Source organism: Echiichthys vipera, assembly GCF_963691815.1.
Source record: "Echiichthys vipera genome assembly, chromosome: 7".
Classification (NCBI taxonomy): Eukaryota; Metazoa; Chordata; class Actinopteri; order Perciformes; family Trachinidae; genus Echiichthys; species Echiichthys vipera.
In genome coordinates, this window is record NC_139832.1 from 23,095,640 (window position 1) to 23,120,006 (window position 24,367).

A 24,367-nucleotide genomic window follows, 5' to 3' on the forward strand; every position below is an offset into this window, starting at 1 on the left:
TTTAATCAGATTTTACAGGAATAATTATATTTAGGAAGGTACATAATATTACGTAATCAACCAATCACTGGCTCTGTGAGCAGTACAGTAGCTGCAGGATAAACTGCTATGACTGAGGGCAGTATATCGTCGAACAGTCCATGACTTCTGGTGGACATGGCATGAGACACATTGCTATTATTGGAATTGTTTGCTGTGTGAGACTCACTGCAGTTCTCCTCGTCACTCCCGTCAGGACAGTCACTAAAGCCATTACAGCGGAAGCGTCCAATGATGCAGTGGACCCCATTAGCGCAGGCGAAGAATGTTGGGGCGCACTTTGACTTGACCTTAGCTAAGGAAAGATGGAGGGTTAGGGGAAGTGGTGGAAAGAGAAGAAATAATTGATTAATTTCTGGGTGATATGGAGATGATCAAGCAATTCTTAATGCACTGCATAATGATAGAATAAACCTTGGATCGCGATGCACTAAGGCCTTCTAAGTTTTCATTATGTTTCTATGATAATAAACACACCACTGTTTGTTTTTAAAATTAAAACAATAAACCATTCAACCAGTAAACACTGTACACGGTAAAAACAGTCAAACAGCTGCTTTGTTATGGAGACCACTTAATTACTCAGCTCATTTTTTGTTCCGTAATGCTTATCTTCATGCTCTCTGAAGTAAAGGGGTAAGATGCTGAGCACAAAATACTGATAGGAGAAGAAAATAAGTTAATGACAAAGACAAAGAGAGCAAATCGTATGGAGGAGTGTTTCTATGGATTCTCCTGTTGATAAGTCTAAGCAGGCCACGGGTCTTATCTCCCAGGACAGGCCTGACTGAGTGACGAGCCTGCAGAACATCAATGCCTGGCATCTTCCATTTAGCACTGCCCCTGGTTTTAACTCAAACACATTGATCTTCACTGGCAGGAGAAAAAACAAGATTGCAGGTAGATGCAGGCAAAGACATCAGAAACTAAAAGGACCTCACTTTAGTCGATCACAGTGAAGTTACAATTTCAAAGCCTGACAAGCCAACAATAAAAGACATTGCACTACAGTCATTGATATTTCCAATTTACAGTAACAGACCTATCCCAGACCTGCTCTACTCTGTCCTTTGTTAAACTACTCATGGATTATTACATTCCTGTCATTTACATTGTAATACAAATGCTTAAACTTGTAAATATGGCTTTGCGTGAAATCTACTCCTGTTGTTATTGTACTTACTGGAGACGGAGAAAGAAAAAAACGCCTAATCTAAGACATTATTATGATACTTGTTAAATAAGACTAGAAGTTAATGCCAGTGAGGGAACAGCATTATAAACATTTTAAACATTACAGAACAACAAAGGGATGGAACAACCCACACACTCAAACACACAGGGGCTGGGAGAGTGAGTGGGCAAACTAGATCTCAAAGCGAGCCACCAAGCAGTCTTTCTGTTTTTTTCTCCCCACTGAATACAAAGGGTGGAATTGGCCTGCTCATAGGTTGGCATTGTGCCGTCTCAAATGCCAGGGGCGCGCATTTTTCCTCTACAATATATTGTTGTAGGCTGATTTATGAGTTCTTTCAAGCTGCGGCGAGTACGTGTAGTGAGGGGGGAGGGCTAGGCATAACAACCACAAGCGTTTGGAGCGCCCGTCTCCAGAATGAAATGTAATCCACTGAACGCTCGAGGAAGCTGGGATAGCGCCCGTTCTCTGTGTCTATAGTCGGGGAAGCTTTTGTTTACCTGGACAGCAGAGGCCCTAACCACCCAAAGCTCTTTTCCCATGGTATATCACATTCATTAGAGTCCAGGGAGAAAAACAGGCATGGCTTTGAGCTGTAGCAACACATCAAAGAGAAGATACAAAAACATGCTGCTGTGGAGGGGGAAATTGAAAGTTATCCAGCCACAAACAAAGGCAATATTATCATCATAATAATACCAACACTCTCTATTTCTTTTTATTTTACATATCTTGGATGTAGGAAAAATATAAATTTCCCTTTGGATAATACGACTTTCCTCTTCTCTGCACTGACATCGATTCTGACTGCTTTTTTTTTCATTTGCTTGGCAGGCTTAGCTAGAAGGACAGCTCTGTTATTGCTCTGAGATTCCTCATTTACTCCCTCCCTCATTCGAATCCTCATTACCACTTCTACTGCTGGCAGGATTCATCTGACCCAGTGTTTGTGTTCCAAATTAGCTGAAAAGTCACATGAAGGGCAAGCTCATGAAGGGAGAGTCGTGGGTGGGAGAGACAGCGCTGGTAAGAAGGCTCCAGCTAATGTGCTTAGCTGTATTCTGGGGATGTGTGGCCCTTCATAGCCTGAGCTGAGCAGTTTTCAGAGCAAGAAGAGAGAAAATTAATTAAAAGAAGCAAGTTGAGGGTGGAAGGCATCGTAAAAACACGAACGTATTATGCTTACTGAGAAAGTGTCCTGTTTAATGCCAGCCCTGTCTCCTAACATTCCCTATACAACAAAACCGCATTCTCAATAACCTGTCCCGGATTACATTTGTCTTTAATATCACAAAAACGTTTCCAATCAAAGTCTGCGAGAGTTCGGGAACGTAATTGCCTAGGAGACACGGTTGCAAATTCAGGTAACGCTGATTCATTTCAGCACCTCTGCCTTAATCTGCAACATTTTATACGGTCTTAATCCCTTCTTTCATCACTATTTCTCGGTTTGAACTCTTTTAGTTCCATGGCGCTGACTTCTTTGAGCCTTTGTAGAAGTTGCTTACGAAAGCAGGCAGGTCGTTGTGTGGCTTCAAAACTTAGCTCCAGTTTTCGGCTGAGCAGCACAAATGAAAACAAATGAGCTTTGCAGTCAAGTTCGATTCCTTGAGGTTAGACTATCACTAGCAGAAAAACATGGCTGGATCACACCAAAAAACACACAGGTGGAGGACACTTAAACAAAGGCACAAAAACACACAGAGACAGTGAGTCCGCACACCAGAGTGCTCCAAATAGCGTTTAATGCTATATTACATCATGTAACGTTTCGGCCCCAGCCCTTCATCAGACAATGTCATGTCTCTCTCTCTCTCTCTCCCCACAGGAACATCTTTGATTAAGATTACTATATTGCATCTTCTCCAAACATCCATAGCTCATTTGTTTTATTTTCTTGGATTTTAAATAACAACAACAACAAAAAAAAACTCAAATGTTTCTTTCTGAAGGAAAGGCAAAGTTCACATCTAGGTCAGGGAGTTAGCATCACCATGGTATATTTTATGTTTAAGATTAAATCATTTGATAATTTAAAATTAAGTTGACACAGAAAACCACTGTTTTTCTCTTCTTCCCCGTCTTTATCTCCCCAGTGAATTCAACATTCATATCAGGCAGAATCTGACAGCATAACTCCTGTTGCAGGTAGTCGCTCTTTGCTTTTCCCAAAATATGCACCTCTATGCCGTTCTCCATACTTCTCACCTTTTCTCCTTCTCCTCTATTCCCCAGAGAACAGAATCACTTGTTGTTGTGATGGGCATACGAGACTGACAGAGTGAGGAGAAAGATTGGAGGAAGAGACTAACAAGAACAAAAAACAGCGTGAGTAGAGTGAGAAGAATAGAACAGAGGACCGCGAAAGAGTGGAGACAGCTGAGGGCTTCAAAGGTTTCGCTGACCTTGTTGAGCATTTCTTAGGGTGGCAAATCAATAGGTAATGGAGTCAAGAGTGTACTGTAAGCAAGAAGGGTAAGCATAGTTTTAGTCTAGAGGGCATGGGGATCGAAATAATCATTCCGTACATTTCACTGTCTGAGCCCTGCATGCTCGTTGTACAATACATTACAATAACCTTCCATATGCAGGGAGAGGCATTGCAACATTATAGAGCTTCCTTCATCTCAAGGGCCAAGTGTTTACAAGCCACTGGCATTCTGCGAAGCCATCAAACTTCATACGAGATGAGGAAGCGAGTGCGGCTCATATACCATACGACGGGTGCATGTGCAAAAATGTCAGTAATATTTTAACAGCTCCAAAAAAAAAGGGAGGAAAGCAAGGGCATATAGTGAGAAAGCAGCGAGTGATCTGTCAGATAATAGCCCTGCTGCAATATTCATCATAAAAAGCAACGTACTGCTGAAATTGCCTTGTTTGAATCGGTAACGCCCAACACTGTATTGTAAAAATGACATGGCCACGTTTCTTATTCCTTTGAAGATTTTGAAGCAATCGTTTTACCTAATTTGTGACTATTGATCGGGCAAGGATAGCATTCAATCTAGAAGAGAAAGCTAGAAGAGGAAAGAAATACAGCAGGAGACAGATCCAGAGTAAGAGACTGTATGTAAGACCCTTATCAATATTTCATCCATGTTCCTTGGTATTAATTACAGCAGCTCATTGATCAGTCAACCATTAAGCACATGGGATGCACCAGACTCAGTCCCATTAAAGCGTCCTCCGCTGTCCTAACTTTTCCTGCTATCAGTGCTCCATATTCTCTTTATTTTCTTTTTCTCTTTTCTTTTTACTCTCTTTAGTTTCTTTTCTGAACTAGGCAAAAGCAACACTCACAAACCGAGACATGCTCCAGTCTCCAAATCTCTCCGATCCCCCCTAATTTTTCTTTCTCCTAGACGTACCCATCCACACAAGGATACAAAAACAAACACACTCTCAGGGCACAGAGCACCTATGCACAATGAAGCACAGCATGAACACGAGACAACCGAAGAACAAAAACATATCAGTCAGCGGTATATGGCTCTTTGTGTTCGTGTCCGTGCATTGGTCACTGTTCTTATCACATAAAGGCACACTCCTAATCTTAGCAGCCTCTTTGGGTTTGAGGAATTGACACAATTTGAGCCTCAATATCTAAATCATAATCGGTGCTTTTAGCTATTTCAATCGCTGCTGCCGGGGGGAACTTTGTTGTTGATAAGCATTTAGTAGCTCTTTTGAACTCAGTATCTCCTGGGCATTTTGTGGAGGTCAGTAAATAGAAAAACAAAAAAGCACGGTTGATGTTGCTCCAGGCTTTGGCTGTGTTACAGTAGGACTGCAGGAAGCAATAACCTGATAATATTCCAGGAATCAAATGAAGTGAATTCATTTTGCTTCTAAATGTTGTGAAGAGCTAACAGGATCAATAAACAATGCATTGGGTAATGAAGACTTCAAATGGTTATATCCCCCAGTGTTATGAAGTAATAACAGACTTCCAAACATCAGCCACCTTGTGTGTGGGACTCCAATTTGCTGTCCTTCCTGTGTATCTTTCAGTGATTGAATAAAGCAGGTTGTGCCAGTACAGAGCATTTCACATTTCCCTTGCATAAATTGTTTTGTTTAAAGCCAGACTATATAACATTTGCTGAATAGCACCAATGTGGCCAGAAGTAACAATTAAAGTGTAATTATCAAAAGTAAAATGTGCAGCCCAAGTAAAGAGTCATCAAGTCAGTGAACTGACTCGGCAATGTCAGTTACACAGCAATAGTCATCTGAAGTACGCTCACATTGGATACCATTTGCTGCTAGTTATACCAGACCAAAAAGGCTGTTGCAGTAAAAAAAAAAACGAGTGTATTGAATTGACCATTGGTTCATTTCATTTCTTATGAATTCAACGTCTCATTTGAAGTAGAAGATTGTGCTATTTCTACTTTCAAAAGTTACACAGCCTTGCTATAAGGCTTGAATAGCTATAATGATCTGCTACTTCACAAGAAAAAGAGAATTATGACAAAGAAGTTTAAAAAACAAAAACAAATTTATGTAGAAAAAAACATTTTAAATCTCACCCATCCTATTTTATCATTGTGCAACTCACCAGAGATGTTGTTCTTAAGAAAAGGGGGGCATAGTCAGCAATATCCTGCTTGTGACTGGTAAACCAAGATTACAGGTAAGAATTTAGATACTGAGCAAGTGAGAAAAAGGCACAATCAATCAATCAGCTTTTTTGCATTTTGGGCAGAATATGAGGAGATGAACATCAATTTTGCGTGGTTGATGTGCTCTGATCTTTGTTCTGTCAGAGTCACTAGCCTTGCTGATGGTCCTTATAGTTCAAAGCCGAGTGAAAGTTGAACTGAAACAGAAGTTTGTAAGTGTAGAATTCCGAATACATGAATTCCTTCACAGAGAGGCCACGGCCTCAGCCTGCAGGGCCGCGAGTTTAGAACAGTCATTTCTTTGAAATATACTTCTGTCTTTTCCCTTTCTCCCAACTGCATTTCTGTCCCCTTGTCTTTGATTTCCCACTTCCTGCTTCATACATCTTGTCCACTCACCCTTTCGGCCCCACTACACATCTCTCCTCTCTCGACTGCTCATGTCCTGCCCAGACAAGAGCCAAGAGGCTAATCCTGGCTCTGAGGCCCTGTAACCTCAGACTGCTCTCCTCCTTCCCTCCTCTGTCAGGATCCATTTGGTCTAACACTCTCGCTGCTGTTATGGACACCAGAGAGCAGGATGGTACTTTTGACCTCTTTGTGTGAGGAATTAGTCAGCAGCCTGTCTCTGAATCATTTCTTGAAAATCCCTCAGACCCGCCCACACATGCAACAACACAAAAGCACAACCACATGGAACAGATGCACAAAATTGGAAATACTGAAAAAAGTACCGATATAAAATCCAGTTGTGTGGTGCAAAGCCGAGGCCGGTTACACACTAACCAAAAAAAAATTGGACTTGATTAAATGATCTGTAGGGGGGTCCTGGCCTCACGCGGCAGGACAGTAATACAATAAGCTGCATCTTAAATGCAATAAGACTCAGGCTTGAAATATTGTGTCTCTTCTCTCAGACCAGACTGTATTTAAGAGCCAGCGAAAAGTATTTACATGACTCAAGATGACCCTTGTGCTAGAGGGGACCAGAAGAACAAACAAACAAGAGAGGAGCAATGAGGCTCTGGAGGAAGGGAGAAGGCTGTCTTTTCTAGGTGAATAAACATTCCCCTGACCATTTGAGAGACTATTCCTGGCCTGTGAGGCAAAGCAGACTGGGGCACATCTACAGTAAATAAATAAGTTAAGGACAGAGGCGAGCAAATGCAGACCGGGTTTGCATGAGTCTATTCTGAACTTGCTCAACCTCTGATAGCACTGGAATAAAATATATTCAGGTCAACATAGAAGGCGGAAAGAAGTTTTTATCTGCCAGTGAAAAATGAGAATCTGCAAGACAATGTCATCATAAGTTCATGTGTGGGTGGTTAGGTCTCATGAGGCACTTTTGTAGTGATTGTACCGATGCAACCCGGTATATGCAAGTTAGTGTGCTTTGCAAATATATCTTAAATTTCTTCTAATTTCATACAGATTTGAAAGAGAATTGAGCTGTCCATGTTATTTGCAAGTCCGAACTGATTTGTTCTCATTTGTGTTTCCCCGTTAACTACATGGTTTCCAAAAACAAAATTTTCATTAATGAGACACCAGGGAGATGTCACCACACATGACCTTACCTCAGGTTCTGCACAAGTATTCCTTGGATCAGAGACACCCACATCAGCACAATCTGCTGGCTAAACAGCGTGGGCTTACAGGGGATCTAACTACAGCTGTCTTCTGGTGTAAGGTAAGGTAAAAATGGCGTTTTATAGGTTTGTGCATACATCAAATTATTGTGTATATGTGTTTAAGGATCTGGTGTCATCCCTGGTCACTTCAAATGGACTAATGAAGAAAAAGAGTTAAAAAAAAAGCTACAAACATCCACAGTGATGGAGAATTAAAACACATTTTCTTAGAAACCTTCTGATAGAGGCCACCTGCTCATATTAAAGATGGGAGGAAATATAATATCCTGTGGTCAACACTGCTCTGCCTCCATGGTAATGACTGTGATTACAATGGGCAGTGGCCAGACATCATCTGATACACTGTAAGATTTCCTATAATGGTTATATAAAGGTAAAAATAAGTCAGTGTGATAGAATATTCTGAATATACTATTTTCTGAGTCTTCATTTAAACACACCATTCATGTGACTTGATTACAGAAGGATAATACGTTAAGTCAACAAACTGTCTTTCAAGTGAGCAAATAAATAAATCTTCCTCTTCCTCTAATATATATATATATATATATATATATATATATATAACGGTGTGTGTGTTTTCTTAGAGGGGAATGTCTAATTATGATTCTACTTACAGAGAATACAGTACTGCAGTCTCAAAGCTTCCAGGCATTGTGTTCTCCTCAGATAATAGACAAAAAGACAGGCTGTAGCCACCATAATGAGTCCACCTCTCTACCTCCTTTCCTTCCCTGCCTCCCTTGTCTCCTCCTCCTTCCCTCCCTCTGCCTGTCTGTCTGTCTGTCTGTCTGTCCCTCCCTCCCAGCGGAGCCCCTAATGGAGCCAGCGGCTTGTCTGGGGATTTTTGTGAAGCAGTCGCCGGAGATATCGACTGACAACTAGCCATCTATTTGAGGATAATAAGGCCCACTTATGCCAGAGCAGATAATGTAGACGTCGACAACAAACACAAATAGTCCTCTGACAACCGGAGAGAAAGGCTGAGTGTGATGCTTTATGATAACCTACTTTTATCTTTAGTTGTATAGCATGTCAGCAACAGACAAAAAGGATCTTGCTTGTCAAAGTGAAGTACTTAAGGTAAATTTGAATGTAACAAATTAACACTTGAACAGCATGATTAGATAAAGCAGGAGCACTTTAAGCTGAAGTTTTTTTTTGTTTTTTTTTATAAATATTTTCTGAAATTGTCACTTTATCCTAACAGCCCAATGAGACAGACCTGTGAAAAGGTCTACCTCCACCTTCTTCTTCCTGTTTGCTCCTAAGGTCATCTGCTAGATTCCACTGTGCCTGATTGACAACTTATCAGTAACAGTAACAGAATCATGATTCGTATTTGATCAGCGCTGTCAGGATATAGTGACAGTTCAAGCAAATGTAAAAATATATATTAGTTAATGAAGTTACTGACTTCAGCTCTTAATGTTTCTAATTCTGATAGAATTAGTCCAAATTCATCTTTATATTATTTTTCTTGTGTGGCTGTACTGTTGCTGACAGTTTAAGGCCATTGAGTGATGAGAATCTACGGCACAGAACCCATCCAGTAAGGAGTGTAAAACTTTCTTTAAGTTACAGGAATGTCAGTAGTAAAAGTCTACTAAAGAATATAGTGCAATACACCTCTTGAAATGTCCCTATGTATATATAACTTCAAATAGCAGAGACATTACAAACTAAGAAGATTGATGACTGCAAAGTTTGGCTATGTGGGCCGCGTGTGTCTGCATGTTGGTGCCGGCCTGCCATGGGACACAACTTTGTCGAGAGTAGTCTGCCTGTTCCCTGAGCTGCCAACAAGAGAGAACAGCAAGAGAAGTGACCGCTTGAGGAGGAGATGAAGAGGAAAGACGAAAATGAAAGAAGTGACATAATGGAGGACAAACCATATGTGATTTTTTTGGCAGGGAATTAGCTGGGTGAAAAAAAAAATTCTGAGGGCTATGCTTTTCTAATTGGAAACAAGCCTCTGTGAAGCAAATTACAAGCAAAAAGCCAAAAATCATCAAATGAGATAGGCGAAGAGGGGAGTGAAAATGGGAATGCGGGATAGTTAGAGAGATTAATAAATGGGGAGATGGGGGTTTCCATTCGGTGTGGCAGGGCCTCAAAGTCAATCTTCATCAGCAATCCCATCTTTGTGTGGAGCTCTGGCTGAGACGGGAGGGGGGATAGGAGGAGCAGCAGACCAGAAAGATCAAAGCCAACTTAAAGTGAGGATAAAAACTGAACTATTACTGTAGCCTTACAGTAGAATTATGCATGTGTTACTATTCCTGTGTGGAGAAGTAATCGGCCTTTGCTTTGATGGTATTAAGTTTTGCCCTGGTGCTAAACTAGGGCTGTGGGTCTGGCAGGGAGGAGGAGGGGTGTACGCGGTAGGGAGACAGGGAAGGATTGAAGAAGGAAGTTCATTTAAGTTGGCAGAGAATTAGGTTTAAGTGGCCCTTATGGCTTTATAGGTAGGGATGGTAGAACATTGTACAGAGAGAGGAGTTGAGAAGACATGATGTTGCTCTAAATAAGCTATCTGGCTTCGTTGCTATAAGGCACAGGCTAAGGGCTGAAAAAGAAAATAATTTGATAATGGAGTCTAAACTGGACTTACGACAGCCTTTCTCGTCGCTCTTGTCAAAGCAGTCGGGCAATCCGTCGCACTGCCACGCACCTGGGACACACTTCCCATCCCCACACATGAAGTTTCCAGGGATGTTGCACTCTGTGGTGAAGTTATTCCCTGGGAGCAGCTGGCTCTCTGATTGATAGAAAGAGAGAAAGACACAGTTAGAGAAAGAGAGAGGAGGGCAACAAGAAAGAGAACAGATTAATACAATCTCACGCCATAAAGAAATCAAACAGATGGAGGGATATTGCATTCCAGCGATATTCATCAATGCAGTCAAAATGGAAGATCGTTATTATCTCCATTCTCTAAAGATAGAAAAAATAATAAAGGTAGTTGCTCTCTTTATAAAGCTATATCAATCTACGGGAAATAAACAAAGAGGACGATCTTATGAATACAAAAGCAGAGGAGGTCATTCAGTGTTAACAGTATTGTGGGCGTAAGCTTCATGTTTAGAGCTGGGCAGTATCATAATCGGGAAGATAAGGAAATAAACACCAAAGCACACTCGTATACAAACAAGGCACATATTTATTTCTAGGACATATAGATGCACAGATACTCATGCACGGGCCAGAAATAAACACATTCAATGGAAAGCATGTGCCCTGAACCTGTTGGGGGCATTTCTAGTTGACGCAGTGCAGCTGCAGCATAATGGGCTGGAATGTGAAACATGGCCTTTTGGCTGAGGTTTGACACTATGCGGTGAGCAGTTTAGCTCGTAAACAAAAACTATAGGCCGGTAATGAGGAGTTACGGACAGACCGGGCGAACACTTTCATGCTGCAGTGCTGCAACTGGGTTCAGCTGGTTTAGGCCATTTCATTACACTTGAGAGCAGGATGCAGGAGGTGTATCTGTTGCCAAGAGGTATGAACCTTTAAACCTCAAGTGACGGTGTGGTTAACCACTAAAGTGACTGATCGGGTCACACTTTAGGCTATGTCTCTCCTTCTTACATGAATTCAGCTGAAAAGAGCAGTTATATCACAATATTATGCTTTGTGATACTGCATCGATTCCCAAAAACATTGTATTTGTTAAAGATTTGTAGCAGACAATGGTAATGTTTATGATGATTAAACCCCCTATTGCTAGATAGAATTGTTTCTACAGCAATTTGACTGTACCACTCCAAAATATAAGCATGCTTACTCGAATACCATTTTTTGAGCTTCGGATCCTCAGTATTATTTAACTGCGAATATTTAGATATTCTAAAACGACACCAGGCTGCTACAGTATAATTACACAGACCTCTACATACATCAAATCACATGGTTGTACTGTGAATCAGCCAGACATTTCTCTGTTCCAGGCTGAGATGGATGACAAAAAGCTTGTGTTATTAATAAATTACCGGCTAGGGGACGTCCTTTGCTCAGAAAACCAAATACCTACCCAACAAACGATAATCAGAATAGTGGAATATTCTGGTCTAGCCCTATTGCTTACAGTATTGCAATATATTGAATTGTACCATCACACACATCGTAATGCCAGTATTGCCAATACACACCACTAGGTACATCATTTCTTACTGACCATTTAAACAATGATATTAAATATATCATTCTTTAGTGTTGTTTAAAGGAAAAATGCTACTTTTGTTATTTCAATGTTTCAAAAATAAATCACATGAATGAAATCACTTTGTGTGGGGTTTGTTTTATCTATTTAATCATCATATTTTCCACAAGACTGTTCATTACTGAGGGTTTCATTGTACTAAGGTACAAAATAGAAAGCTTTGACCTTTAAGTGTTTGTGAATTCATAGCCAGAGCTCACCTGTTCACAGTTAGTTGATATTCGCTCAGTAGATGTAGCCTGTTCCCAGAGCACAGCTGAGAAACTGACACATAGAAATCATGTTCTTACATCATGCCTCTCCTGTTGCCCTTTTACTTCAGCAGGTTGTGGAAACCACATATAGATCTCCTTTAAATGAGACAGCACGACACGTCAGCTCCTGTGCGTGGGGATGATGCAAACCCCTCTTTTGTCTCTTGCAATATACAGAAGTGAAAGTGAGGGATAAAAAAAGGGCTCTCGTAATTTAGGGGAGTGGAAAACACTCTAATTATTATTTGTCATTGATGAGAGGCCAAACGCAATGATGATTATACATATTAGTGATTGCAACCTTCACAAACCAAATAGTAGATGTTTGTGCCTCCTCCTTAGTGTCACCTGTCAGGATTATTTCAATAAATAGAATAACACCATTCCCAGTGGTGTTGCCGAGACCGTTTCTTGTAGATAATTTACCGCAGTGAGCCTTAGATATATCAACAGCCATCCAGGAAGGTGTGAAGACAACCACATGTCATTTTTTGTTATCTATCTGAGAAAACACCACCAGCTTCACAATCTCCCATGGCTCGCCCCCTTCCATCCTTGTTTGTTTGTCTCTTTCTGACATAGAGACCAACACATAAATACAATATTCAATACAAATTCAAAACTACATGTTTGCTTCCCAGCTCTAATTAGCCGTGTTCTTACATGGACTCTGGACAATGTCTGACAAATTAGGCATGCACAATGTCCTAATTTGCCCTTTCTCACATGTCACACACATCAGGGGATTGTCTGTGTAATGTAGTCAGTTTTTTCTTTGGTCATAATAAAATAAGTCTCCTGTCGTTCCTTGAAATTGTCTGACGATTACAGAGACAGCCCCTAACAACTGAAATTCCCAAATGTCTTCATCTCTCCAGGTAGAAATCCTCCTTCTGCTTTACCCTCAGGTGTTAGTTTTTTTCTTGGTTCACATGCCCACTTGCCTTCTGTCAATACTCAACACAACGATCCGCTCTATTCGCACATGGGCTTAATCAGGCATTACACTGACTTTGCACTAGGGAGCTGGCATGGTAAACGTTCTCAAATATGGCTCCACCGGGTAGTGTTCATGTTTGCAGTGGGCATGTGAAAGGGGCGAATCCTTCTTCATAATATAGCCATACTTCTTACACTTTGTATGCTTGGATTCTTCCACAGCCAACGGCCTTCAGGAGGGTTTACCCACACACAGATAAATGTGATTGAGGCAACTCAATGCCGACATAACAACTAAACAAAATACCAAGTAAATGCCCACACACAAGCGCAGGAGGGAGCCATGTAAAATGACTTCAAAGAGCTGTCTGTTGGAGAGGCATCAGGTTAATTGGAGAGTTGCTATGAAAGCATGAGAGAGAAAGAGAGAGAGCACAGACAGAGGATTGTACTGTATGCTGTGTGTGTTTGAGAGACGGCCATAAAGAGTGAATAAAAAATGTTGATGGACAGCTCATCTTTGCCCATGAGTCCCTTGACACCTCCAACAGCAAACCTTTGCAGCATTTCTTGCATCCAAGTTGTCAGTGCCTCTTTTTGCAGACTCGACAATTCTTATTGCAATACCCCTGTCGTTTTATCGAGTACAGTGGTGTACCGTCGAGGTAACAAAGATGCCCACCTCATTACCAGAGTAAGTGTGGCTACACAGCTCATTACAGACTACTCTGTGAGCTTGTTAACAGAATATGACGCTGTGGGCACTGCAACACTCCCAAGGTCACCTGCAGAAATTTAATGGACACAACAGTGTCTATGCACAGGGACTCATCCTGTATGCTTTTAAGTATTATGCTGCTGATACCTCGAGCATTATGCCTAGCTGCACAACACTGCTGTGTGCAACTGCGGTGTCCGAGGGAGAACTGGAGGAGATAAGGCAGGGATGACACTGGACGTCTGTGTATCTTGCTGGGGGAAGTGTAGACCAATTACACAGGGTATATATTGACTATACTATCCTTGCCACTGCACACACATTCTCTGCTTCCCACCCTTTCCCACCCTCCACCATGCCTGTGTCTACTAAGGTCCTATTTAGACTGTTAAATCACAGAGCGTAGAATTTTTCTGACATCCGCTGGATACTTTTTAAATTAGTATTTACATTTGCGCTACTTTTAAGAAGTTTCACTGGTTCACCCAGGGTGAAATTCATCCCTCTGTTACTGTATATAGAGTGTACCTCTCTTACCTCAATTATAATATGAAACAAAAACGAACTCCCAGCATAAACATGAGTCTAATTTCCCAGTGGTCCTGAATAATACTGAAATCACATTTGGAATGTTTTTTGCAATATTGTGACATGCAATATGAGCATTATTGCTTTGCAGTGGTATATTATATTCAGGTTACTACTGAAAGCAAAGCAAGCATATATCTCATTCAAACACACAATACAAAAATCCACTTAATTACTATTTATTGAAATTTAGTCAGCTATTTTACTTTTACTTTTTATTTAACCTACGTTTGCTTGTACTCCGCTGAAGAGCTGCCAAATTGTCATAATTAGCCATCATTGGCTTTCAAATCTAGTTATGATGTCAGATAAACTAAAGTCAAGTCCTACTTGGGCCACTCAGCACTCACCACAACGACCTGCAGACTTTAAGGGACAGAGCCTTCAATATGGCAGTCTCCACCCTCTGGAACTCGACCCCAGAAGAAATCTGTACTGCTATGTCTATGGAGATTTTTTTTAAGATTTTCTTTTCTGCAAACACTACTACAACTTTTTCTCGGTTGAAAGCCATTTATTTCTGCCCTCATACATGAAAAGTGTCCTTGGGCCCCTTAAAAGGAGCTATAAAAATTCAAGCCATTATTATTATTATTGTTTAAAAAACCCTGCTTGTGTGTTATAAGATTTAAGGGGAACAGTGAAGCTTTCTTCCCTCAGCAGAATGTGAAAACAGCCTTCTAATGTCAAACTCTGCACTTACATTATTCTGCACAGTGGAGGTCAAACATTCGAGAAGAAAAAAAGCACAATACGTATATATTTAAAGGTACCATGTACAGTTTTTAACCACTAGTAGTGCTATAGAACAATATTTTTTTACCAGAGGCATCCTTTGTGCATGCACACACGAGTGGTACTCTTCTGGCAAGCTTTCAATTTCAAGCTATTCCTCTGCTCAACAGTTGGTTGTGGTAATGCACAAAGGAACTGTGACTGCAAAGGCAAGGAAAAAACTATAAACATAGATGTAAACAATCCAGGATTTAAGATATTCACAAAAATTACTTCAAAAATGAAATCTGACAAAACTTAGTTTACAAGACAACTTCCAGGGCACCTTTGATCTGAACAGGCATTTCTGGGTTAAAGCAAGGGATCCATTCTAACTCATTCTACATTAAAATAAACCATGGCATTAAAATCTAAGGGATGAGCCTGGTGCTTTATTTCTGAGTATCTTACAGGTAAATTATTTTTGACATTAATTTCAAAAGGTGATTACTTTTTGCATTATTGGAATTGGAAAGATCTGTGTACCCATTATGTCTTTAAGGTCAATTATTCAATATCTTTGGCCACTGGTTCCCATTTGAATAAGCAAAAATCAAGCCAATGCATAAATGGCAAGCTTCCAAATGTTATTTCATGATTTTCCACGGGTACACTTCATACATAATGATTCTGGAAATGGCAGCCTGGAGACTTCTGTACACCCTAAGCAATCCTCTGAATATGCAAACAAGCCTGTGGTCCAACTGCCTACATTAATATCTTCCTACCAAATGTGAGCATGCCGCTCTGACACTGGACAGCTATTTTGGAAATAAAACCTATTGAAAATTTAATAAGCTTTAATGCATATAGATGGCTTCCCTTCTGGGTATGTCTAACCATAGGTGCTGCAACAAAACTGAGAAAAGTACTATGTGGTGGGGGGAACCAAAAAGATGCCATGATGAGTCACAGGTATAATAGTATTATCCTAAAAACAATGTTTAACTAACACGAAAGTGATTCCTCTCAATCATCAAGTATGACCCACTAGAAATGTGTGGCTGTGTCTATAGCTGTAGAAACCCTTCCCTCTGTCTGGATTTTCTCTTCTTGTTGTTAAGGGGGGACAGGGATGTTTCTGGGTGTAGGCTTGACTCACGTGGGGGTTTAACCCCAAGCCAATAACAGCATGCAGAAGGAGCGCCCCTCTGATCCCCAACCATCACCTTATGACAGGTACTACTACTACTACTTCTACTGAAGCATAGATGCTATTTTTCCATACACATGGGCTGGCTCTGCTCGGTTTAACTCAACCCGTCAGCTAGGACTGTAGGATTTTATCGATTCTGCGAAATAAATCGATATTTTTTTTCCACAGAAAGTATCAATTTTTGGGCCGAAAGCATCCAGAAATTAAGTCCCATTCAAAAAAAACCTGGCACTCTGCCCGCTGCCCATTTCCTCCCCTGATCGCTTTGCACGAAGAGCATTTCTAGCTGTCTGTCCAGCAGAGATGTGCACAATCTTTTTATCTTTGAGCTTTTTGGAGCATTTAACATCAGGAGCAGAAAGTCATTCTCTCTCATAGAGATGCACGGGCAACAACACTCCGCAAAAGACACGGAGAGCACATCACCTGCTGCAATTACCGTTTGTTATATTGTTTGGCTTTAATAACTTCAGACACAGCAGAAACAAAAGAATCACAGAATGCAACGTCTGTGTTAAGCTCAGCTGCATAAACTATCAACATTAGCCTTCTACTAATTAATTTTTAGATTGGTGTTCATTAAATTACATATTTTTGAAAAATGTTTATTAGTGTATTTTTCAAATATTTGTTAATTATTGTCAGCTAAAGGCAAGTTTAAGTTACAGGTTTATTGTTGACCATATAACATTAATGTTACTGCGTTATTAGCTTTAACCATTATACCAAGCCATATACTATAATGTGTAATTGATTCATTCAGTTTTTATTGATTCAATACCAGTCAAGATGTCACCAAAATCACACTGTCCCTTTAAAATCTTTCAGAAAATGTGTAGTAAAAGTGTGTATCCTATCGAATCGTGTCGAATTGTTGGCTGAATACCGTGATATATATCATATCGTAATCTGAATATCGTGTATCATATCGTATCGTGAGATTAGTGTATCGCTACAGCCCTACCATCAGCTCAGCATTGCAGGGATTTGCCTTTACAATAGGACTACTTGCTTGAAGGTGTGGCTTCCCTGCTGTGGCTTTTAGGGCTATGGCTCTATAGTAGCTCTGTTCATTTTGGCCATCTTTGTATTTTATATTTTTATATTTCTGATTTGTACCAAAACTATAAACATGTAGGACATTACTACAGATGTTCCTGTTCTTATGTCGCAATGCCTGCTGTTTCTATTGAGAAGCCATCGTGTGAGTGGTCAAAGAACTGATGTGAATCGGTGGATAGACACATTTCATTTACTATAAATTATTTACAATAAAAGTACCCTTGTTATTCATAAGTTATTCGATGCATCTTTTTTTATTGTGAAGCAGCAAAATCAGGAAATGTTAGGTTTTAGATACCTGAAAGTACAAACAGGAGAGAAACTAAACTTCAAACCATAGATATTCTGTTAGAAGCTACAAAAGTACTTTGAACACAAGGACTTTTAAAAACGTCTTTCTCTCTGCTATCCTGCTGCATGAGTTAAGTCTTGCAACACAGCTTTCTGAGGGGAGTAGTATGTCCATCACGGGTGTGCTGCACCCAGCAAGACGTCACTGCGGCCAAATTGGAGGAGAGGCCAGGGTGCTTTGACCCTACTCTGGAGAAGGTCCATCTTGGGCACGGCACACTAAAACTGATAATGGAAATGCAAGTCAGCGCAGTATGGTTTACCTCGGTGTGGGCAAAAATGCCTACATATTATACCTTTAATAAAACAGTATATAGGTAAAACATGTCTACAAACTACAAAAAAGGAGAGGTAAAGATGAGTAGAGGAAGGGGAACAAAGGTGAAGATACAGCTGGACAAGGACTCAAAGGGAACACATGGAAGAAAAAGGTAGAGTAGTAATAAAAAGAAACAGAGAGCCGGACAGTACCATCATTTCTTACCCTCGGGTTCTATTCCCTGTGCTCTACGTATGAAAGGTCAACGATATAAATCTATATCTGAGATGACTATTGGCTTGGCTGTAACTGTTTTAACCCTCTCTTCTTCAGCAGGCTTAGATATCTGACCTGCATTTATAAGCATTTATAAGCCCATTTATATCCCACATTTCACCATTATCATCATTTTACCCAGGTTTTTTTTACTGCGTAAAACAGAGCAAGTCAAGTTACATTACAGCCTGATAATGTCGATGCAAATATGGACGGCATTCTTTGATTATGTTGGAGGACAAGGGAGGAGTAAATCAATATGACCTAGCTCTGAACAAAAACAACATTTTCAGGTTTAAGAATAGAAATTTTTTACACACCACTCTTAATGGGCTGACCATACAAGGCCCACAGGCTCTGGGGCTCAGCAGGATGGAGGTGATTTGGCTGTCTCTTTCATTGTTTGTATGTGTGTGTGTGTGAGTGTGAGTGTGTGTGTGAGAGAGAGAGAGAGAGAGAGAGAGAGAGAGAGAGAGAGATATTCCCCATCCTGTTCCTTCAGCTCACTGAAGCGTCCAGTATAAATAGGCACAAGTGTAAAGACCCTGGTCTGCATCAATTAAAGACACCCTACGGACAGACAGACACAAAGGCAGGGCAGCATAAGCACAGAGCAACAGAGCAAGCAAGGCCTTAATGGGGAGAGTAATGGGGAGAGATGGAGAAGAGGGCAGTCATGCATGACGAAAGACAGTAAAACCCGAATAATACTGGCCTCATTTAGGCCTGCACCTCTTTCAGCCATTGTTTGGCCTTTTTCAGCCGCGAATTGCCAAATGGAAACTATTTTCTGGCAGGATGTTCTGTCAATCCGTGTGTTAGAGGCTAAGGGGCCACAGGCTCCATCACCTGCTATGTAGTCACTTTATTTGTGTTGTCAACTCTGCAGTTATGTGAAGAAAAGAGATACATCTATGCCTTACTTGGTGAGTTACTAGTTGTTGACATGGCATTTAGTGTAAGAGTATAATAACAATATGCACTTTGACTGTGGCTTCTCTGTTGTTGGGTTGAAAATCCTTACCTTACTCCATGCTCCTAAACTCCAATATGTACCAAAAATAAATTAGTGACCTAGCAGTAGCTAATCATTCATGGGCAACATCAAACAAAATTTGTGATTAATGCAACTGTTTTCTTCAATTACCTGCTATATATCAAAATAATAACCCTTCTGCAATAGAATCTACCATCAAGCTAAAGTAATCATTTCCAATAGGGCCTCTATAATCTTAGACAAATGCTTTCATTTGTCATGTGCGCCATGCATAATATTGCATTTACATTTTTTTTTTCAGTTTTCCTGTATACATAGCGCCGCATTCCCATATTCCTTTTTGTTTAATGTCATTCTGTGTATGTTGATGTTGTGACTACTACACTCAATATTTAGGCCACTTCTTTTTTACTGTAGCTTTTCATGTGTAGCTAACTCCAAAAATAAGACTTCCCCACCAGAGAAAAATAGTCAAGGGGTTGATGTGAGTCAGTCTTCCTGGCTGCCAGAGCCTGTGCTGTTCCCAGAGTAGAGGAACATGAATATGTCACTTCATACTCTTCTGATACATGCCCTAACCACAACTTTGCCCTTGAAGCATTTTTGCACACTTGAATTACATTTTTAGTTGCACTTGTGGCTGCAGCTTTACAACAAAACCCAACTAGGTGACCAACAGAAGTAATCCTACAACCAGACAGGTTTTTTAAAAAATCCCAAATTTACCCAGTTGTAAAAACCATATTCAGAGGTGAAAACAAAAAGACACATACACTTGAAACCATGTCTGATAAAAGGGGCAGTGGGTCAAAGTGAAACATGTGAGTAGCTCTCCAAAAACGTTTACAGCAAACATTTTGGGTAACAACTAGATTTTTTTTTATCTCAATCCTCACTTCCAAAATCAGTGCTTTATGGTATATTGTTGAACTTGTTTAAATATGTAGGAAGGATGGCAAAAACCATTGGTCACCTTAACAGTCTAAAAGTAACAAGACCCCTGCCTCAGCTGTGGTAGATAGCTTTATCAGCAGTGATAGTTGTGATTATGTAATCCCATATTAGCATTATCTAAAACTGAGAAAATAGATGTGATACTGTTACAAGGCAGCATCGTCTGTCATTTTTTAATCACATGATAAACTGCAGGCTTTTTTAGGCGATCAGTAATAGAGACATATTGATCTCTAATCTGGTCATCATCATCAGGTCACTCATTCACTAATGAGGTAAAAAGAAGTAAGTCAGTCAGTCAGCTGAAATTAATTGTGCTCTTAATCTGAAAGAGCACTTTCTGACGGATGAGGATTCAGATTTTGGGCATTATTTGTAAGTTAATATGCAGGTCACAGAGCGAAGACAAACCAACCATTATATCAAAAACTTATTGACTGATGCAAATAAGTCAAAGACCCATAATTATTAAGTGCATGGTTTCATCTTACAACATAGCCATGATCCATCCATGTATGTATGTATCTATGTAATCAACTTAAAATACTGTACACTGTATATTAAGTCTATATCTAGTCAGTATACAGAAAGATAAACTTATCATAAAACATTTTGATTTGGGCTTACATAATACAATATTGATGATGAAAAAAACTTAAAACAATTATTTTCTCTTTTGATTAGCTTTACCCTAATAAAACATGAAATACTGATATTTGTGAAAAATTATTTTGATGTTGCCCACAAATAGGCACTGTTACTGTCCGTCGAAAGCCTACAGTTTTAGAAAAGCCTGGAATTATGGCTGATGGCATTTTTTAGCCATGTACAGTAGTGCTTTGAATTGATAAACAACTATGCGTAGTATTGACACTTAAGACATACTTAAAAACATTTATGGAAGAAAATTAAACCATCCATTGCTGACATGGTGCCAGGTGTCCCAGGACCTGGTGAACATCCAGACAAAAAGCAAAAGCATTATTGCAGGTGCAGGCAAGAGTGGGGAGGGAAATACCGGTGGATTTTTGTTGCCTTATGAGATTCAAACAAAGTGTTTTGCAAAGTCCGCAGCAAAGGATTTGGCATTTCGCACGGAGGGGTGGCAGACATCACACTGTTACATACAACACAGTCATTGTGTCTTTCTTTTTCTCCTAATGACAAACGGTTGACTCCATGTTCATGAACAAAAATAAAAGGCTACATTTTAGAATTGAGTTTTGTCCACGTGACCACGCCCAACTCGATAGCTCGAGCTACCCTGTGCCAGTTTAACCCATTCCCATCTGGTCACCCTAACTGCAGTCGTGTGTCACTGTTAACCCTACTGTTGGTCTAATGAGGGCTGCAGACAGACCTGTGACACACCTATGAAACATGATGGTACAGCCGCTTATTTATACCTTCCAATGAACTGATACAATGTATAAAAATCGTCTCTGTTTTCAAGAGTTAGCACAGGACCTGATGACGCTTATACCATTATATACCAGTGTGAATATTTACTCCTCTGTTTGACACAGAAGTAGAGCATCTCTGGGAAATGGAAATGTCTGTTACGTTCATATAATTAATTCATACATTTTATTTCATGCATCTAGAGAGAGCTATAGACAGGGTGGAGTTGTCGTATTGAGCAAGAAAGTTAAACAAAAGCAGTGGTTGTTGAAGAGAAAAAAAATAATGTTTAAGAATCCTCCTCTGTCACTTAAGTCAGCTGTGTAGCAATAATGTGCGTTTCCCCATTTCACATGACACTTAAAATATTCATAATCACAAAATATCTCAGCCACGCACCCATTTGTCTTCACAACTAGTGACATGAACTTTTCAGTACATGTGCCAACACCCTGTGGAGACAGACGTTAATAAAAAAAAAAAAGGGACTTTCTAAACCCACCGACCCAGCTGAGTTTAATGCTAAACAATGACAGACAACAGTCGTCACAAATGCTTAAAATTATTAATTAAAGTTAAACTCAATCTCTGAAGCCTTGTTAGCTAGTTACTGTTCAGATCGGAGAATAGCCGACCAACGACACTATAGTGGTGGGTGTGATACACTGCGCCACTGTGCCTGGAAGCATCCTCATTTTTGTATAGTGATTGATTTTGGAATTTTTTATGTACTTTCAATCCTTTTCTTTATTGAGCGTGGTTTTGTGGAAACAAAATATGTTCGAGAAGATACAATTTTTAGGTAAAAAATGACTCTGGAAGGGATGTTAATCGAGTAGATATGTTAGGCCCTTTTCCATGTTTAGTCCAAGTTTTAAACTATGATACTTGAGCTGATTTCACCACCCTGAGAAAGGGAATTAGAGTCCAAGGACATCCCCAAAAGCACATACTATCTGATGATCAAATCTTAAAAATCTTTGGCATCAACCTCCCAAGGAGAGAGTGCACAAGATGGGCCACAGCACAGGTCAGCCCTCACAGGTGGGGCATACATGAAATCCCCCTGCGTGCATGTGAAGTGGGACAAACAATGGGGTACAAGCTTGTCCTCTCTACAGACTAAAGCGGGATTAGTCAGCATTCATGCAGCACGATAATGAGGCAACTGTTTGTCTTTGGGACTTAGCATTTTCTGTTTAAGGACACTGGCTCTTAAGGCACAAAGTCGGTGTAAATCCCTCAAGGAAGGAAGACTAATATAATTCTAGTGATGTGCAAAAACATTATAATAGCAGAATATAAGATTTCACTAGTTGTTTGTTTTGTGATCAAAAGGAGGCAGAAGCTGATTCAAGAACTGTTATATAAGCTCACAAATTATTGAGACCAACTAGCATAAAGTATTATTATTTTCTTTGTATGCAACATAAATGGAACACCTGCACAGTATGTTGACTGTAAAGTACATGTGAACTAAGAACGAGAAAACCTTTGTGAGGTTTGGCAACAGTCTCATTGCTTTAATGGCCTACAAAATGTCACTGGCTTTTCATTCTTTTCATGTTATTTTTTTACTTTTCAGAAAACAAGTATAATATGCCAACATCTCAACACAATCATTATCTTGTAGGGAAAAGTTATACAGAAGTTATTTTAGTTTTTCTGCATTGGATCTACTCTCTTACTCACATCAAACATAGTGCTGGTTACAGTCAACATGCCTGAATAAATGGAAGTTTTCTAACCTCCTATTGCATACAGCATTATCACAGACATTGATGGATAGCTGTAATTTTAGAGCAGCTTTTATTTCCTCAAAACTCCCATGTAACTAATCCAAACACACACACGCACAAAATCCAGCAGGCTGCACAACATGGGTTAGCCTGAAGATAGCTTGCTTACTGTGCAGCATGAGGCTATGTGGGTTTGCAATGCCTTTCAAGCCTTCTTTTGTCTGCATTGAAATGCAAACAAAATATGTTAAGTACAATAAGAACTTTATAGTGAGATACAGTGGCTGTGTTACCTGCAGCTATACAGTTAGTGCTCAGTTCTTTACCTCCCTAGTGAAGCAGTGACCTCTCGCCCTGCCGGCATTAAGTGCTTTCCTGCATTTGCGAGGTTCGGAAGAAAAAGCCTAGATAACAAAACAAATTACATATAAAATGTCTGTAAACAGCAAGTTTATTTCTGGTGTCAGAACAAAATCGAAGATTTTGCCACTGAGATGTGACCACCCAGCGACTAGCAGGCATCTGGAAAGGGAGGGGCACAGACAAACCCTCTTAATAGCCTCAGCCTTGGTAAAGAGGCTGCATTATTGATGGTGCATCTGTGGGCTGAAATACTACTAGAGCAAGATGGATTGGGGGGTGGGTCGGTGGCAGGGGGCTATGATTTTGAATGTGATTTGTAGAGCATAATTATTTCACAGACACAATAAAAGCTCATAACTAATAAGTAAAATAAATAACTACTACAATCTCTACAAATACAAATTGTGTTCAAGTAATTTCTATCCTACCACACAATATTATTGAGGGATTTGAGCATCATTTTGGAACGTGTGACATCAACTACATCTGTACGTTTAGATATACAATTATAGAAGTTAAAACATCTGTCGATCCATGACTAATGGGTTTCTCAAAATCACAATAATGCATGGCGCACATGCACAATTAAGAGTTGTGGCAGAATCACTAGTATTTCTCTCCTCTTTATGGAGCTGCAGAAAGTAGTGGCTGTAAATATGCATTACACAAATTACAGTCAAGTCATTCCCTGCGACTTATTCCTTGAAGCTATTTCTGTGCTCTTGCATATGGGCATATAAAGGTTAATGGAAAGACAAAAATGCAAACTCTGCAAACAAACAAGCTCTTTGGCA

At 40.0% G+C, this 24,367-nt stretch overlaps 1 protein-coding gene across 1 annotated transcript in view; it reads right to left on the reverse strand.

The window, feature by feature from the left end:
* Nucleotides 1-24,367, reverse strand: part of ldlrad3 (low density lipoprotein receptor class A domain containing 3) — a 75,396-nt gene that overhangs the window by 34,545 nt on the left and 16,484 nt on the right. The window contains exons 2-3 of the mRNA XM_083917074.1: nucleotides 10,132-10,278; nucleotides 209-334 (exon numbers count right to left, since the gene is read on the reverse strand). Coding sequence (XP_083773200.1) covers nucleotides 209-334; nucleotides 10,132-10,278 — 273 coding nt within the window. The remainder of the gene's footprint in view (nucleotides 1-208; nucleotides 335-10,131; nucleotides 10,279-24,367) is intronic.